General features: G+C 39.4%; 1 protein-coding gene across 3 annotated transcripts in view; it reads right to left on the bottom strand.

Annotated features, from left to right (window-relative positions):
• LOC311297702 (NACHT, LRR and PYD domains-containing protein 3-like) overlaps positions 1-2,623 on the bottom strand; it is a 41,093-nt gene extending 38,470 nt beyond the window's left edge. For 2 of the 3 annotated variants that reach the window (XM_084420117.1, XM_084420118.1), the window contains exons 1-2: positions 2,429-2,549; positions 1,352-1,448 (exon numbers count right to left, since the gene is read on the bottom strand). In XM_084420117.1, the coding sequence (XP_084276243.1) occupies positions 1,352-1,401 (50 nt within the window). In that variant the 5' untranslated portion in view covers positions 1,402-1,448; positions 2,429-2,549. Of the gene's footprint in view, positions 1-1,351; positions 1,449-2,428 lie in introns of all 3 variants that reach the window. The other variant, XM_084420116.1, reaches the window with a different exon arrangement.
• Between the last annotated feature and the right edge of the window lie 17,468 nt (positions 2,624-20,091).

Genomic DNA, 20,091 nt, shown 5'->3' with positions numbered 1-20,091 from the left:
GAGATCTTTTCCTGTGATTAGGGTTGGGTATTGGTTGGGTTTTATCCGATACCAGTACCTACTCGGTATTTTTCAAACGGTTCCGGTGCTTAAACGGTTCTTGAAACGGTACTTAAGAAAACTAAACCGCACAAACTTTATCAAAAAAATAATACCTCTGTGTGTGTGTGTGTGTGTGTGTGTGTGTGAGTGTGTGTGTGTGATTTTCTGAAAAAGATTTTCTGATTTCTAATTAAATGAAAAATTGTGCCGTTTAAAAGGCTACTGATGTAGCCGAAAACACTTGAGTTAAGATAAAATTTTCTTTTACAAAACAGAGAAATATCTGACACTGAGCAGAAATATTTAACACACACAGTATAGCCTCATATAAATATACTTGATATTGATATACTTCATACTTTATATGCAAGATTTGTAGTTGGCATTACCATACTAGACTTACCCGAAAAGGAACACTGGCAGCTGAACTTGAACTTTAGTCAAGCATGTCAGAGGTTGTCTTGGGTTCTAATCCGCATTCGTCTTTTTTTTTTCAAAACCGATTATGCTCATCCGTAGTTGTATATCAAGCAGGGACACTTTGTGTCCATTATATTTTGAGATTTCACCAGAACGAATAGATATGAGGCGCCATAGGGCTTAAATCAAACTTCATTCACGCACATATGAAACCCTTGAATACACATATACTAAGTAGTAGTCACACATACATGTATACTGCTGAATGCTCAAACTAATACATATGAAATGCACAACTTCTAAAGTCGCTCATGCACACACACGCAAACTCTACACACACGAGACGCGCGGAACTCTCTGCGCACATACTCATCTGAGACGCGAACACACACACACACACACACACACACACACAAACCATCCGTGCACATACTCATCTGAGACGCGAGCACGCACACACAAACTCTCCGCGCACATAATCATATAGACGGCGCCTCATAAATAGATCGATCTCCGCAACGTATTGAAGCGCGCGAGTGCGGTGGTGTGCGCGAGCCACAAGAGAAAACACTGTATCCGCGCCACTGATCGCAGCGGCAACGAGCACTTTGATCACTTGATTTAAAAAACACATTTCAGCGTTAGATCGTCTCTTATTTAACAAACGAACTAAATGAATGCTCTGCTGGTTTACTGGATATGTTTTATTATTGGATCATTCGTGCCGCGAGATGTTTTATAGGGGCGGTAAAAAACGTCAGGCACCGAAATCAGGCACCGAAAGTTTCGTTCTTATTCGGTCTCGTTACTACCGTTTACGTCGGAACCTTTCGGTACTCAACCCTACCTGTGATGGAACACAATATTTAACAGTGTTTGTTGAAAGTACCTGCATCCTGGAGGAAAATCTCCATCTCTGGATCCTTGTGAATCAGCCATGATGAAGATACAGGAGAATCTGATGAGTTTGATCTCCTCCACTGACTCTGAATGAAGAAACATTCACACAATAAATTATATGATTAAATCAAACAACATTCATAATTTAGCTGAACATATCTGGAGTGTGGGAGAAAAAATGTGACTGCGTTAACTCAAGCTCATTGGGCCTTTACACACAAACAAGTCGACCATCGGATTTAGAATTTCAAGAGAAAAATAATCAAGAGGTCTTTGCTGACAATTAAGAAAAAATAACATTTAAATTACAATTTTGCCACAGTTTTTGCTTGAACATGTTAAACATATCTAATCATTTCTGTAATACATTTTAATTTTAATTTTGCAACTTATAAAGCGTTAAATTATGTATTCAATTTACATATTAAAACTAGTGTATGAAATGGCAAATGTAAATTTTATAATTGAATTTTCATTTTCATTTTGCACCAAACGTTGCACAAATGATGGGAAAATTAAAACTTAAATACAGAAATGCATTGTCATTTTGCATATTACATTTCAAATTGAATATTGCTACACATAAGCTTCCATATGCGTCCTCCCGTCCTCGGGAGTTCGTTCTCCTGAGTCGAACTTGTCAAGTCCGAACTACCAAGGACTCAAGTCCGAACTTTGCGTACTTGGTATTGAGAAACGGCTACCATCCAGTATGTATTGGATCTGATCCAGCTACGTCATCGTGCTTCAGGCTGCAGCGAGAGGCGTCTCAAAATAACGGGCACCGAGAAACGCTGATTGAACATGTTCGGGTGAAAAAGAAAACAAACCCCGACCCACATCGACACACACTGAACCAATCAAAAATAACGTGTTTGTTGGCGTTTGTGTGAATTGGTCTATGTTCACACATAAGCTAAACTTCTGAAGAATCACAAACATCACGAAACACAAAGGAAACACTGAAGTGAAAGAAACCCTTATTAAAGGTTTCATATCAAACAATCACGTAAAATGTCTTCCAGAGATTCATATTAATATGAGAAAGTAACACATGAACACTCACCTTGATCAAACTTTTACAAGATACAGGATCTCAAATCCTCCAGCTTTAACATCATAAAAATACACAGGAATTCCTTCTTAAACGTTGATAAACACTTTAATGCTCTGATTTTTCCGTATCGTATTCATATTTTGCTTGCTTAAAATGGAGACAGAAGAACTTACACTTTTTATGTGTGACGAGCGTTTATATACTGTCTATGGTGACGAGAGAGTGACATAAATAGAGACGCGCGTTCACGAGAGAGCACCACGACGCATGCGTGTGAGAGCAGACGTTATTGAACGTGCATTGAAGAGTAATATTTAAGTGGTAAATTTTGTTATTTTCGCAAATAAAGCATCCGAGTCTTTTCAGTTTGTTTTTTTCTGTGTTATTTTTTTATTCAATTGAATTTTTATTTTTCTCTCTTATTTAGTTTGTTAGTTATATTAGGCTACTTTCTTTCACTAGTTGTTTGTTTGTTCATCAGTTTTTCTTCATTATTTCTGTTTTGTTTATTCTTTTGTTGTCTTTCAGTAGTTCATTCTTTTTATTTGTTCATCCTTGCCTTTAGTTGTTCAGTTTTGTCTTTCATTTTTCTTTCATTTTTCTCTGCAAACGCAGAGTTCCTAATAATAAATCATAAAGAGTTTGTTTGATCACATCTGTATGATATGAAATAAGTTTGTCATCATCCAATCATGTTTATAATTACATTTAGTCATTTAGCAGATGATTTTTTTCAAGGCGATCTACAAATGTGGAACAATGCAATGTGACATAAACCTGAAAGAATCAGATCAATTAAAGCCATTATGTAAAAAAATACTGTGTATTGTAAACTTTTTAACAGTTAAATGGTTGGTTTAATTTATTTTTTTCTGCACTGATAACTTTATTGCCCTTTGACCACTTTTAATTTAATAACTGAAATGGTCAAAAGTCATTTACAGGAAAGGACCGAATTTATTGAGAAATATTAAATAATGAATAAACTTAATTTATACAGCGTTTTTAACAATATAGATGGTTTCAAAGCAGTTTTACAGTGATAAAAGGATATTAAAGTAACAGATTTTTTATTTTATTTTACAGCATCTCTAGAATAAAGTTATTGTCCAGCTAAAGTTAGTTTTGAGTGATTCATTAATGCTGCAAAGATCATTATTAATTTAGGGGCCGCTAACACGACACCATTCTAACAGAAAACCCTTAATGCACTCCGGCCGCTCATCCGCACGAAACCAGTGTTTAGCGGCTCGAGAACGCAAAATTTGAAATAGGTTCCAAGGTGCAGATGTTGAATAATTTTGGGGGGAAAAAAGCAAAAAAAAAGTTATCTCCGTGCGAAAATGTGAAAACGCTGATGGTGTGCACATGCGTATTACGTGTTTAGATATAGGTATGTACATTTGAATATATATGTGCGCAGGCGTGTAGTCTTTCTCTACAAATTGACCTCAACACACTACCTGTCTCGCCTTAAAAATTCATAATACAGAATGTTTTTTTTTCCAACACACCCGTCACTGCTCAGGGCTCAGCTATTAGGAGCCGCAGTCGACTGCCATCAACTCTCTCACTGACAAACCACCAGTGTTGGGCAAGTTACTTCGAAACTGTAATGCGTTATTTATTACTTATTACTGTCATTTCAAAGTAATTCGTTACATTACAATATTACTGTATTTAAAATGTAAGGCATTACACTACTATTGCATTACTTTTAAGTTACTCTCACCCAAATAACTGCAAATATGGATTTGGAAATCTAAATGTAGCTTATGATGCTCAATTAGCTCATTACACATCCAGTAGAAGGTGATGTGGTATCCGACTGAGCTTGGACCCATAAGAAATTTTACTATGATGTACTATAGTACATACCATGGTATACCATAGTAGTACCATGGTATTCCATAGTAGTACTATGGTAGTACCATGGTACCTTACATATAACCATGGTACTATATAGTACTTCAGATATTATCATGGTACCATGGTACATTGCATGGTACTGTAGATGTTACTATGGTACATAGTATGGTACCTCAGATTTACCGTGGTACCTACCATGGTACATACCATAGTACCTCAGATATAACTATGGTACATACTTTATAGTACTTCAGATATTATCATGGTACCATGATAATATCTGAAGTACTATACTGTACAGTATGTTACTATGGTACATAGTATGGTACCTCAGATTTACCATGGTACATGCCCTAGTACCTCAGATATAACCATGGTACATTCTGCCGTACATATTACCATGGTACATACTTCCTCAGATATAACCTTGGTACCTCAAATATTACCATGGTACTTTGCATGGACGCATGGTACAGAAATCTTTTTACTTTAAGCCCGGGCTAAACTTTAGGGTTAAACTTTAGCAAAAATAAAAATAACTAAGCCAAATATTTTTATTTTATTTTAATTATTATTGTGAGTGACTGCAGTAGTGTGGGCATAGGCCATTTGGTCTATGAACGAGTCATAGATCTCCAAAATCAGTTTTAAATGTATAATGTAATATTAATGAGATTTTTATTTAAGTAATGTTCTAATTCTAGATGTTTGTAAATGCTGCATGATTTTGACGTGGTTTAATCAATGGCCGTGCGCGTGAACTTTGAACATTCATGTCGCTTTCAAACCCATACTGTCTATTTTTCAAACACTGGAGCGGCCGCGGCGCAGAGTTGCCATGGAAACGGAGTGAAACATTTTGCGCGGACGTTTCTCCTCTGCTGATCTCGCGGTGATTTTGGCGAATTTGCATGAAGGAAAAAAAAACTACCACTTTATTCCAGGTTAACTGCTTGTAACGCGCGTTACTGACATTTGTACCGAGTAAAATATTACATTTTCCCCCCCTGTAATGCCTTACATTACCGCGTTACAGCAAAAAGCAATGCATTACAGTAATTAATTACTTTTGTAACGCGTTACTCCCAACACTGCAAACCACAGTGTGTGAGGCTCCAGAAGTGTGTGTGTGATGTGTGTGTTTGCAGCACGGGGTCCCACAGGGCTCAGTGCTCGCTCCTTTTCTTTTCACCCTGTACACATCAGACTTCAGATACAATACAAACAGCGGTCACCTGCAGAAGTTCTCTGATGATACTGCCATCATTGGACGTGTATTGGAAGGGAACGATCAGGAATTGCTGGAGGTCATTGCTAACTTTGTCAACTGGTGTGCGTTAAACCACCTTTGCATTAATGCCAGAAAGACAGAGGAGATGGTGATAGACTTTCGCAGGAAGGCACCCCAGAATCCTCCGGTGAAAATCCAGGGTTTGGACATTGAGATGGTGACAACATACACATTCCTGGGTGTTCACCTCAACAATAACCTGGACTGGTCCAACAATACAAGAAGAGCCAAAGTGTCCTTCACTTGAGGAGACGGAGGTGCTGTGGTGTGTGCAGGTCATTGCTGAAGTCTTTCTATGACACTGTGGTGGCTTCTGCGCTCTTTTATGCGGTAGTGTGTTGGGGAGCTGGAAGACGTACTAAAACACTCTTTATAACAGCGGGGATGAATTAATCTTGAGCTGTGAGTACTCACAAGAGCTCTAACTGTTTCATGACCCGGTCCTGAGGTTTGGGAAGAGAGGACTGTGTGTGAGAGTGTGTGTGTGTGACGCTCAGGAAAACAGCATGAGACACTCATTTACTGCATGAGAAATACATGTTTACTCCAGTGTGTTTGTGTGTGTGTGTGTGTGAGAGAGAGAGAGTCTGTGTGAGTTTGTGTGTGTTAGAGAGATAGAGAGAGAGAGAGAGAGAGAGAGAGAGAGAGAGAGAGAGAGTGTGTGTGTGTGTGTGTGAGAGAGAGAGTGTGTGTTGTGTGTGTGTGTGTGTGTGTGTGTGTGTGTGTGTGTGTGTGTGTGTGTGTGAGAGAGAGAGAGTCTGTGTGTGTATGTGTGTGTGAGAGTGTGTTTTGTGTGTGTGTTGTGTCTGTGTCTGTGTGAGTGTGAGTGTGTATGTGTATGTGTGAATAAATGTTGTGTGTGTGAGTGTCTGTGTGTGTGTGTCTCTGTGTGTGTGTGTCTCTGTGTGTGTGTGTGTGTGTGTGTGTGTGTGTGTGTGTGTGAGAGAGAGTGTGTGTTGTGTAAATGTGTGTGAGTGTGTGTGTATGTGTGTGTGAGAGTGTGTTTTGTGTGTGTGTTGTGTCTGTGTCTGTGTGAGTGTGAGTGTGTATGTGTATGTGTATGTGTATGTGTATGTGTATGTGTATGTGTGAATAAATGTTGTGTGTGTGTGTGAGTGTCTGTGTGTGTGTGTGTGTGTGTGTGTGTGTGTGTGTGTGTGTGTGTGTGTCTGTCTGTGTGTGTGTGTGTGTGTGTGTGTGTGTGTGTGTGTGTGTGTGTGTGTGTGTGTGTGTGTGTGTGTGTGTGTGTGTGTGTGTGTGTGAGAGAGAGAGTGAGTGTGTGTGTAAGTATGAGAGAGTAAGTGTGTGTGTGCGAGAGAGATGTGTGTGTGTGTTGTGTGTGTGAAAAAATGAGCTACGACCGTGCTGTTTTTTCCTCGAGAGACATCATGGCTTGCAAACTAATAATATAGTGGTGCTGGTTCGTCTCTATGGCTGATATTTTTTATATCAGTAAAAAATATATTCAGTATATGTGGACATGGAGAACTTTGTCATTAAAAAAATGTCTTCTCTAAACTACAAAGATTACTGATATAGATGCTAATACAGCTTTAGAACGATAGCAAATCAGAGCAACATGAAAGCCAACAACGTAGGCTAGCGTTAGCTACATGATAATAACTGTAACAGCATACATAAACAAACCAACTAAAGTACCGTATCCAGACACAATATTTTAAACTAACATTTAAACAGATTCTGGGTCAAACTGGAAAGCTTGAATGACTGCGTGTCTACGAGCCATTGCCATACATCCACTGTAAACATTGTGCATGGTACTGTGGCCGCAAGCTGGTCAAGGCCACACCCCCACCTTCCACCTTGCCCCTCCTCTCTCCTCCTCATTAGCATGCTGTGAGGCTAAAATGGTTTGCACATGGTAAAGACTGTAGACAAAAGGGGAGGATCTAGTAGGTGGGTTAGCAATGTAAAAATTAAATAAAATAAATATTTTTGCTTTTGTCAGCTACTGTGTAAGATTTGTTGTTATTTTTCTGGAGCAATGATCCCCATATGCCCACCTACCCAGCTTCTGTGCGCTTGTACAATGTAGATTGTAAGAGCCATTATGCTCGATTTATAATTTGTTATAGTTCCACTGTTGGACACTGGGTGGAGTGTGGGTTTAATAGGTATATATTGCCAGAGAGCGAGTGAAGTCAGGTTTAAAGGTAGGGTAGGTAATCCTGTTCAGAAACACTTTTTTTTATACTGGGTGAAATGGTCCTTCCATCCTGAGAGTAGTCAATACATTATGTGTTTAGAAAAAGGAATGAAAAAAATCAGACCTCTGTAGCAGCTGCAGGACAGTAAAAACTCTGACCAATCACTGCCATTCGGTGCGAATGTAAAGAACCAATCAGATGCCTTCATGTCTCGTGCCCGAGCCCCACTGCGCGCGCTGCCCTGCGTGCACTCATCACATGTCACCGTTCCCGGAAATATTCAGCTCAAAGCACCTGCATATGCAGTCAGCGAAGGCAAACAAGGCAAAAACTACTTCCTCGGACCCTGCCCGCACTCTGGAACGACCTCCTCTGCTTCGCCCTCAACCCCGGACCTGTCCTCGAACCGACGATGAGGTACTTGTCACCGGACTGTAACGTTAGTCCTCATCAGAGTCAACAATGTTTTCATCATGGAAACTCTTACATGCAGAACACCGTATATGTTATGAATCTTACACGAAATTCACCTTCATCACAGTGTAACTGATGGTAATGGAAAAACATGTATCAATGCACCCTGTTTTTAGTTGTGCCTTATAAATATAGCTCGTTACCGAATGAAACTTTACCAGTATCGATATGCTAGCTTGATAGTGAGCACTAAAAGAAATCTTATTTGTTTATATTCATAGTGATAAAGTTTATTACATGTGATTCTGACATGATGTCACTGTATGTACTGCGCTCCTTCCTCTCCACTCGTCTCAGGTAATAAATGCGTCTTGTTCCAGCCTGAGCGTTTGGCGTCGCGCGTTCATGTGTTTTGGGGGCGTGGCTTTGGAAGGAGCTCAGAAGGGAGGGGGTGGGAGTGAATGGAAATAATGAGCTGTGTTTATTGCAGATTAAAAGGTCTACAGTCACTCGATTTTTATATTTTCTTTTTCAGAGTACTTACATTTGAATTATGTATTGGTATATAAAGACAGTTTAAACAAATTTGGAATGTTTTTTTTTAGAAAAAAGATTACCTACCCTACCTTTAACTAATGAGGGAAGCAAAAATGTTTTGACCGTGTCAGGATCGTATGTGGGCATACAAACTTGTGGATTATAATGTGTTTTGGCATCGGAACTTTGACAAATAAAGGGATACATGCAGTACTGGACTGGAAGCGTCTTGTTTGGATGGCACAGAGATGTGGGGGTCAAGGCGATTGAAACCCTAACTCAGTTGTTTGAGATTGGGCTCAGCCCAACATCAGTTCTGGCACTTCTGAAAAACACATATGAATATGCCTCAGCTAACCGTGGCCTTTGCCCAGACCTTCAGTTTTGCGACAGGGATGTGAAAATGTACTTGGTCTTCAAATCAGCAGCTTTGACAGATTTATGTAGTAAAACAATTAATGTAATGTGCAGACTGTATCAGAAGGAGAATAAGCAGGAGTTTGGAGATTAAAGCGGGGAGGGAATGCTAGCAGCTTTGGAAAGGGAGGGAGAATCCTATAATGCAGCGTGTGATGACAGCTGTGCCAAGCTTCAAATGTCCTCAGCAGGAACACCACTAGTAGCATTAATGAAACCAGCACACAGCCTTTCCAATAGTGGATAAATGTGTTTTCTGGATTCATCTGGTAACATGGACCGGGAGAACTGCAGGGTGTTTCTGCTTCTCACACACACTTGTGCTGGTGGTCTTCCTCTTGGGAGAGTGATAACCCAGTCAGAGGACCCGAGGACAGTAAGTGAGGGATTGGAGCTGCTGACGTCCTTATTGACGAAGGAGGTGAGGTGAGGCAGGCCTTGTGTGTTTCTTACAGAAGACTCAAAGGCAGAAACGGGAGCTATAGCCAAGGGCTTTCCTGAAGCCACACGGATGCTCTGCATCGTTCATCTTCTGCAAGCTGTGTGGAGGTGGTTGTGGAACAAAGAACACAACATTGAGATGAAGGACAGGCAGACACTGTTCAGCACAGTAAAAGACATGCTTTATGCCAGGGAGACGAGTACAGTTGAACTGCGCAGCGTCACTGCGGAGTCGTGAACGCGGATTGACAACAGACCCGGAAGAGAATACAATGCTGAATAAAGTCATAGTTTTTGTTATTTTTGGACCAAAATGTATTTTCGATGCTTCAAAAAATTCTAACTAACCCACTGATGTCCCATGGACTACTTTGATGATGTCTTTATTAGCTTTCTGGACATGGACAGTATATCGTACATACATTTTCAATGGAGGGACAGAAAGCTCTCGGACTAAATCTAAAATATCTTAAACTGTGTTCCGAAGATGAACGGAGGTCTTCCGGGCTTGGAACGACATGAGGGTGAGTCATTAATGACATAACTTTCATTTTTGGTTGAACTAACCCTTTAACACATTCATCCATCGCGACTTCAAAATAAAAGTTTAAACCCTCATGAGTGTGCGTGTTTTGATGTCCACATGTTATTGTTCAATAAATTACAGTGGCTGTAACATTTCTATTGTAAAGAAGTGGCCAAATATTAAAGGGATGATCTTCCATGGGTCTGCCATTTATGAAGTGGAAAGAGCAAACGTATGGAAATTTTGGCAGTTTTTCACAAATGTGTCACTCAAGTACACACAAGAAAAATACATAAACTACTACTGCATTTAAAACCTTAAAGGTCCCGTTGTATGCCCCTTTTCACAAGATGTAAAATAAGTCTCTGATGTCCCCAGAGTGTGTATGTGAAGTTTGAGCTCAAAATACCCAACAGATCATTTTTTACAGCATGTTTAAATTGACATTTTTTGGGGCTCAGAAAAACGAGCTGTTTCAGTGTGTGCCCTTTAAATGCAAATGAGCTGCTGCTGGACGACCCAGGGGGCGGAGCTTCATGAGCTCGCGCTCAGTCTGTCAGGACAAATTCATCTCATGGAATGATGATAATATCAGAAACTCTCAGTAACGGCGTTCATTTCGAGTCGGACAATAATGCCTACAGAGTCAGAGTGCTGTATAGAGATGAAACAGGTATGGTTTAGTAGTTTAATTACGGTTATTATAATGTATTGTCATCTGCTTGTATGTATCCATTATTTTTTAACAGCCTACAAGTCTGCTGTTTCGGACCAGGTCCGAATGATGATCAAACATGTACTGATGAGTTTAATAAAGTTTATTGTACATCACACAAAAGATGAAGTGTCAGTTTTACTTCAGAAAATCACGGTAAGAGCTGAGTAAACACAGTAGCCTAAGTTATAAGAAGTGCGCAAGTAGCCAGTAGAGTTGAGGGAGCATTCCTGTGGGCGGAGGTTAGTCTAAACACGGTTCTGGTGATGTCACTAATGAAGGAAGTAGAGGGGTGTAGTCCAATCGAGCCGTTTTATGTAGTCAACTTCTGTTAAATAAAATATCTCGCTTGGCATTGAACTTTGAGCTTTATAATTTTACAGATATTATTTATACTCTAACAACAACATTACACACTAACTAAAGTTTGAAACATGGGATCACGTAGAACGGGACCTTTAATGTAATTTAACATACACCGTGAACCTAGCCTGGAAATCCAGACCTAAATCTAAAAGATTAATGGTCTGGCATCGACTAATGAAAATCGGCCAGCTCGAGGGGTGGCACCAAGCATGCATTTGAAAATCTCACTGCACGCAATTGGATAACACTACGACCAATCACAACAAACCCCATATGCTTAGCTACCAGCGGAGCTAACTGGTAGATTAGACTCTTACCGTATCCGGTCGGCGAAACAGCAAAAACACCCTTCTTGCAAAGGAACGATTCGAGCGGCGTCTTCTGTTCCTCTTTTGGGAAAAAGCCAAGTCTAACTCGTTCATTGTAGCGGCCAAAGCCGTTTCAAACAACTGCTATTCATCCACAGGCATCTTGTAATGTTTCAGCGTCACAGCGCTGTCGTCATCTGTTTAGCTCCGCCTCTGGCCCGCCTATATCAGATAACCCGATGTGATTGGTGCAGCTCAGATCGAGGGGCATATTTAATGAGCTCCATTGCTCAACACCAGAGTAACTCGCTGAGCAAATTCAGCTTGTGCTCTCGCGAGAACTCTGGATTACCAGGGTACCGTGAACCAGCTATTATGGCACCCCCTAACTGTGCAAAGGACACCAGTCAGTCTGTAGTCCACATTAAAAAGTAGCTAGTCATTCAAAACTACACAGTCAACGCAAAACTACGGGTTCACAATACAACTACGATTAGCGGAAGTGGCTTACCGGAAATCTAACACATTTAAAAAATAGCAGTGCCCGCTCTTGCATGAAAAATAAGGTGAATAGGAGAGACTTGCCAACACATGGCAACCAAACAAACATCTATGTGGAGGCTGCAATGCGTGTTTTGAAAAACAAAATACTTCAAAGGACAAAAGCATTCAACCTCCCTCAATTATTCCAGCTTGTCATCACCCGACTAGAGATGTACTATGAGGCGTGTGTGACAGTCGTTGCACTTGGCTATTGGGAGGCATTCCAGCGGTCAAGATTACCTGCTACAGAAAGTAATATTAAAGCGTCTGATATTTCTCAGGTGAAGAATAATTTTTAAATATGAATAATTATAAAATTGTTAGATCTTTTTGCAAATATGTCTGTAAGGGTTCCCACACCTTGGTTAACTTCAAATTCAAGAACCTTTCAAGGACTTTCCAGGTCCAATACCCTCAAATTCAAAGACTTAATGTGGGACGTTGAGGCTCCATCGTAGTAGTTTTGTGCGCGTGTGAACGTCATGGCAACGTACAACACAAAGTACCTCACGCGGGAAACACTTAACGTAATGCGTAAATGCGTATAACTAACATAAATCAAGCAAGCTAGTATTCATAGGCCATGAAGTGTTGGCGAAATAACACTTTCAACCGACAGGAGGAAAAAATATGGAATTTGTTCCAGAAAACTTCTTGCACAAAATAAATTCAAGGACTTTCAAGGGCCTGTATCTATGTATGTTTATTTTTCAAAACTTTCCAGGGCCATGACATTTTTTTCCCCTTCAAATTCACAAACTTTCAAGGATTTCAAGGACCTGTGGGAACCCTGGTCTGTATGTCATGTCCTCATGTCAGTGTTAGTTTGAGGTTTATCCTCCACATCAGGACACACCTATACTGTGGACATGTAGTTGGATCTCTGCACATGTCCAGTTGGCCATAGTGGGGCACCAGCAAACACCAGGCAGCAGTTGTGCAAAATTACAACATTGTTCAAGCGTGTTCAATTACTACCTATTGTTCAAGCAGGACTGTAGTTTGATTGGATGTTTAACACAAGAATCTTTAAGATGCTTATAAAACTAATGCGTCACAAAGTTAGCAAAATGTAATGTAAATATCAAATGAGAAACAAATATTGGAGTTTATAGAGACCAAACATGCCACGCATATGATTTTGGTTAACCATAATATGCAAAGTCTGAAACATTAACCCAATAGAGTTTACAAGAATACAAAATGCTGAAGGTTATAAATCGGATTTTCTTGAAATAACTAAAGGTGTCCCTCAAGGATCAATCTTAGAACCCATTCTGTTTTCAATTTTTATAAATGATTTGGATAGAGATGTTCAAGCCAAATTACATTTATACGCTGATGATACAGTGGTTTACACCCAGGTTTCCACCATTTCAGTAGCAGTGCAGGAACTTCAGACTGCATTTCAGGCACTGCAATACACATTATTGAGTTTAAAACTGGTTTTAAATACACAGAAAACAAAGTTTATGGTCTTCTCTAAAGCTCGAGCACAGCTACTCGACAATTGTGGCCTTTTTTCATTAGATGGGAACTCAATTGAGAGAGTGTCTTCATACAAGTACTTGGGGATATGGATAGATGATAAGCTTTCCTTCAATGAACATATTACTGCTCTAGTTAAGAAACTTAAAGTCAAGCTCGGCTTCTATTACAGAAACAAATCTTGCTTTACTTTTAGTGCTAAGAAGAAACTTGTGGAAGCTACTTTTCTGCCTGTAATTGATTATGGAGATATATTGTACATGCATGCTGCATTTTCCATCCTGCGTCATGTTGATTCAGTTTACCATGCATCACTACGATTTATAACAAATACAAAGTCCCTTACCCATCACTGCATTCTTTATGATTTAGTTGGTTGGACATCACTTAAAATTCGTAGACAACAGCACTGGTATATCTTTATTTATAAAGCTATACTTGGCAAATTTCCACTGTACCTCTGTAACCTCCTCTCTGTTTGCTCTGGTACCTATCAGCTACGCTCCTCAAAGTGGTTGCTTTTTAAGGTGCCACGAGTTACAACCGAATTGGGAAAAACTGCTTTTTCTTATTTAGCACCTTGGGGGTGGAATAATCTACAAAAAGAGCTAAAGTTAGAAACCCTTATGTCCATAAATGAATTTAAAACTACTGTAAAGAGTGTTGTGATGGAGACATGTTCTTGTTTTTCTTAAGAGTCTCATTGTGTTTTTATATTTTTATTTTTTAACAATTTGTACTTCTTTTATCGTGAAAATGTAATTTGGTGTTTGTTATGTATGCATTTGTGTGATTTGGCTGCTACCTTGGCCAGGTCTCTCTTGTAAAAGAGATTCTGAATCTCAATGGGACCTCCTGGTTAAATAAAGGTATAATAAAAAAAAGCCAAACCACATAAATGGAAACTCATGAGATGGGAAAATTAGATACATGTTTACACATTTCTCAAGTGGTTATATATAGAATATTTAGGATTAAGGGTTTATTTCTCTTCATCTGCAAGAATTAAGTGAGAGTCACAGCTTTCTGGAAATTCCTTTGGGTCGTAAAACTCTTATCAGTCCCAGTGTGCCCTGTAACAGGACACCGCGTCCTGCCAGTGTGTTAGCTTCATTTGGGATGTTAGTTTTTGGGGGAAGTTTCACAGGCCTTTGTTGGGAGAGTGAGTTTGCTGGATTATTCATTAAATAAATGAATAATTTGTGTGTGTCTGATTGGTCCAGACGTTACACTCTTACACAATAATATATAAAGTTACCCAGTAACTCATATTCAGTATTCAGTATACAGTATTCTCTATATCAACACTTTTACACAATACACTACAGATGTTCTTAATGTATAGTAATTAAACAAACATCAGTATCAGTATCACCAAACTCACTGCTACACTATTACACACATTATCCATAAGAATCAACAGATGTAAACAAACCCACTAATTAACCTGAGACGTAGCGCTGAGGCTCATTGCTGGGCAGATATAACAGTGCGTCAGCAAAACAAAAAACTTCAACAGAGAGAGTAACTTGAGAAAACTGATACAGTAATAAAATACATTACTGAAAGTAAACATGTACATCACTCAGTAAATTACAATGCTGACGTGTAATTACTTACAAAGATCTGACCAAGCTCTGTAATGAAGCACTCATGAAAGATTTCTGCGCTGTTGCTCGAGATCCGTCACTAAAATGGGTCCGACTAGGAATTATGACTCAATGAAACCTGGGCGGAACAAGCACCAGGTAAGAAAGCTTGAGACAAGTGGGACATAGTCAGCTAGTCATTAGTTGTCAATGTCAGCGTGTGACATTAGTATACACTTTTTATAGACATGCCTCCAAGACAAGAAACCTGCAATACTGATGGTCAGTACTATTTCACTGCTCAAGATGATGGTCAGTATAAAGGGGAGGGTTGGTGCTGTTTTGATTTTCAATTTATTCTGTTTTTTTTTCTTCTTCTTTTTTTTTTTTTTTCTAATGGTGACATAATGAACAGAAATTGTCTTGCAATATTTATATTCATGGTGTATGTGTATGTTATGAACAGTAGATATGCATCAGCTGGACCGGTCTTCCCCCAGCTTATCTACTCTTGACCTCATACTCCAACCAACCCTGTATGAGTTCATGAAGCTTAGCAGAGTTAAAGGAACAGTTCAACCAAAAATGAAAATTATCCCATAATTTACTTCTCCTCAAGCCATCCTAGATGTATCTGACTGTCTTCTTTCAGCCGAACACAATCAGAGTTATAAAAAATATCCTGACTCTCACCAACTTTGTAATGGTATTGAATAGTGTCAGAGTTTTTGAAGCTCCAAAAAGTGCATCTATCCTTCATAAAGGTTATCCATACGACTCTAATGGGTTAATAAGGCATTCTGAGGCGAAGCAATGAGTTTTTGGATCTAAATGTTTATTGTCTGTATAAAACAATAAAGCTATTAAAAAACACATTTTATGCTATTTTTCAAATAATGAAGTATGTAAATTGAAAATAGAGCAGAAGCATTGAATGGAAGCAGAGTAGTTTTGTTTCCTGGTCCAAGTGTTTGTTGCCATTTTATTTTTATTAGTTGTTGTAATTTATTTGTTTTTATTTTTTCTTGTTAAACAGCATCTCTACCTCAATCATAAACTCTTCATCTCAGTCACCGTTCGTCTGTCGCTGTGTAGACTGGCGGGAGAGGTTGAGAGTCAGGTAAGCAGGTCACGACCTACATTTGCACACGTAGTTTCTATGAAATGTATTAGACGCACTAGTGTTAGGAGTGATGCTAATTATGTATGTTTTTGTTTGTTTAGTTAGTATAGGCTATAGCGCCTTGAACGCTGAAGATGTTTCTTTCTACATTTTTTGTTGTTAGGTTTTCTTGTTATATTCAGTTTTTGATTTAAGCACCACTCTCTTGCTCCTTCCTTTCCACCAGATTGTTTATTGATGTTTGCTCGTCCTTGTTATGTTGTACATATTTTAAATACTCATTACTTTATTACTTTATTCATTACTTCATTCCTTTATTACTACTTCACTTTATTGCAATTGACGAATTAAAATATTTCAACTAAGTTTGTGGGGTGTTGTCTGTTCCTTTTCTTTTGCAATTCCCATTACTGTCTTGACACACACATGCAAAACTTTTATGTCTAATAATATTCCTAGACATTTACATCTAATTAACGAGGGCCGTAACAGACCCTTTTTAATGTTTTTTTTTTTATAAGTTGTATATCCTGTGTAACTTTAAATTTTGTATACACACTTGTGCATCCCTTTTGTATTTTGGCTTTCAGCGATGATGTGAGGCCAATCAGCGCTTTGTTAGAGTTGTCCAATGAAATGGAGCCATAGACGCGAATCATCGCTGCGGGGTGTGGCTTTCGCATAAGGGGCGTGGTTTGCGCTTAACTGGTTTGAACTGGTTTGGAAATTCATGTAGACTGACCCCGTCACATCAGTCAAGTCCGAAGCAAGATACACACAAGTGACGCAACACATAGCAACGCGTTACGGCAACGACACCTCAGACTGACACAGATACGTAAAAATAGGCTACTTTAGTTCTGTACACATTGTCATGTTAATTATAATCAAATGCATATTGTTTTATTGACCAAAATATTATCATTGATATTTGTTTGAGAGGGGAACTTTTGATTCATTTAGACGAAGGACAGGGGCTCCAGCTTCCATTGTTTTCCAAAAGGGAGCTTGAACTGTTTTTTTTTCTCATAATTATGAAAATTTATATTTCATTAGTCTTTGTCTCCCTCTGCTGGTACAACACAAACAAAGATATTTAGGCTCTTTATTTTCTCTGTAACAAAACTCCAAGCTTTTTGAGTTACTGTGCGTTTATACAAATAAAATGGTTTATCTATGAATGAGAAACTGTAATTTGTTGTGAAATAAAAGGTGTTTCACTGTAGGGCTGTCAAAATTACTCAAAAATGACGTTCAAATATTCCCTCTAAAAAAACACATATGTTCGAACTATTCGAAAATCTGGTTGCACATTTTGTCAATGCATTCCGTCAATAACAGGACAAATTAATACAAAGAGACATAACTTCTTGTATAGGTAGTTTATTTAAGTTTAAACATATTTGACAACGTATTACCTACACAAAAACAAGTAAATCAACTAATGGCCAAGACCGCAGACCTCACTCCCAGCTAACAATTTTTGGTTCCCATAACGTTAGTTTTTGGTACCCAGAACATTCTCAGAATGTTAGTTTATGGTTCCCAGAACGTTATTTTTTATGGTAACCACCCAGCAACGTTCTGGGAACGTTATTTTATTGTTACATAAAAATAAAACCAAAAAAGAACGTTCCCCTAACGTAAGTATTTGGTTCCCAAAAAAATAACCAAAAAATAACATTAGGGGAACGTTCTGTGTTAACTGGGCTCTCGCTCGCTCGCACTCACAGCCACTCTTTCTCTCTCTTGCCCTCACGCTCTCTGCACATAGCGGTTTAAATGAACATCAACAATAAGCAAATGTTGAGTGCTGATCAAGAGTTTTGTGCAAGCAATTTAAGGTCACGACTCTTGTCCCAAATATAGCAGGCTTCATTCAGTGATTGAAACAAATATTATTAACATTAATTGAAGTTTTACAGTATATAGAACCGACATTGAACGCTCCGAGCGAGCTGTGCTGTGGTAAACATGGAACTTTTCCTTGACATTAAACAGTAAATAATCAAGCCAGTGGAAGCCTGCAGTGCATGAAACTGCTGTATCTAACCTACCTTATTCATGCAATATCTATTCAGTCAGTACAGTAGCCTACACTTTAGTAATGTTTCTGTTTAACGTTAAATAAAATGACCTGTCCCTGACCCCCCAGGCAGTGCGCCTACTCGCAAAGCAGACAGCCGCGTCTCTGCTACCGCGGGCGTGTTTTTCCACATTCGAATATTAATTTTCACCTTCGAAATTCAGTTTTTTTAAACTATTCGAATATACATTTGAATTTAGAATATTCATTGACAGCCCTATTTCACTGCCGCCTCATCAAGTCTTTCAGAGGATTGCTGAAATCTAAATGAAGTCTTAATTTATAACAGTGAAGTCACTGTATCTTCAGTCTCTGTTGATTCTGTTGACTGTGAGACTCTGTAGAGGATCCTAGTGTTTTAGTACTCAAGATCGGTCTTGGTCTCGACACCACTTTTTAAAGGTCTTGGTCTCGTCTCAGAATCGCCCGCATTTCTCGTCTCGGTCTCAGACAAAGAGGACTCTGGATTTTATTTCAAGACCACAACTGAGGGCATATCACGAAATTATTTGTTAATATCGACGTTAAACTTCCGACCAAGAGCTTGACTCATGTCTAACTTTAAATATTTATCATTTTTCCTAATTGTTTTACGGTGGCAATTACCCCTCCCGACCTGCCCACCCTGAACACACACTCCACACGTGAATGCGGGAGACAGGAGAGTACGCTGTGCCATCACCGAGCCTGTCCTTGATTTAAATTTTGTAAGACACTTTTTGTTTGGAAAGGCAATATGCGAGTGGGCGTAAACGATCCAACACCATCATGAATATTGAGTGGTTCACACCTGAGGAGATAATGGCCTGGGTAATGGGGCTGCATACATAATGAGCCATTCATTCAGATGTGTGACTGAGCCACAAGAAAGAATGCAAGGTCCGGTCCGCTCAACAACCAAGAACAAAATAGACCTCACACCACGTCCGCGCATAGCGCGAGCATCATCAGTAACAGTCAGGTACGCTCTTTATGTAATTTAAACTACAATAACGGGCAACAATCTTATCTGGTTGGTTTTGTCTCTCCGATGAGCGCCGTGGAGATGGCGGTGCCTGATGGGGATGTGACGGCTGGCTGGATGGAGATCGGGTCCGGGCATGGCGTCTCGGCCTGTGCGGAGCTGCGTGCTCCACCTTCGCCGGGAACGTCATCGGCGTCGGCTTGGAGTCGGGATGGCGGCGTGTTGAGCGTTCGGGAAGTGTATCCCCGGTCCGTCGGAAGCTGCCGTTTCTGTTGGGTGCTGCAGGTGGGGGCTCACCAACTTTCACGCCAAATGAACATGATGCTAATCAAATCAATAGCGAAATATCCGGAAGTCAAACTCGTCAACACAGGAAATGGACTACAAATCCAGCTGTCATAAAAAACAGGAAATGGAATGTTTTTCAGACTGTTAACCATTCAAAAACAATATGGGATTCAAAATCAAAACCAAATGGATTATCTGGGGGCCACCTCAATATACGAAGCCTCATATCTAAATCTGATCAAATTCAGCATATTTTAAAAGAATCAAATCTAGATTATCTTTGCTTATCTGAAACCTGGCTAAAGGCTAATTCACCATCAGCCGCAATCATGGTACCAGGCTACCAGATCTATAGACGCGATAGAGTGAAATCAAAAGGAGGCGGAGTTATGGTGTATATAAAGAACAGTATTCAGTGTGAAGAGATAAACTTGGCGAATTGTGACCTAGAATGTATTGGGCTGAAAATGATTTTATCACCACAAATGTATTTTAGCCTCATTGTAATTTACCGCCCACCCAGCTCAAAGATTGATTTT

Source organism: Rutilus rutilus (genome assembly GCF_951802725.1).
Source record: "Rutilus rutilus genome assembly, chromosome: 9".
Classification (NCBI taxonomy): domain Eukaryota; kingdom Metazoa; phylum Chordata; class Actinopteri; order Cypriniformes; family Leuciscidae; genus Rutilus; species Rutilus rutilus.
Note: the sequence above shows the minus strand (reverse complement) of the source record. Positions and strands in the feature narration are given on the sequence as shown.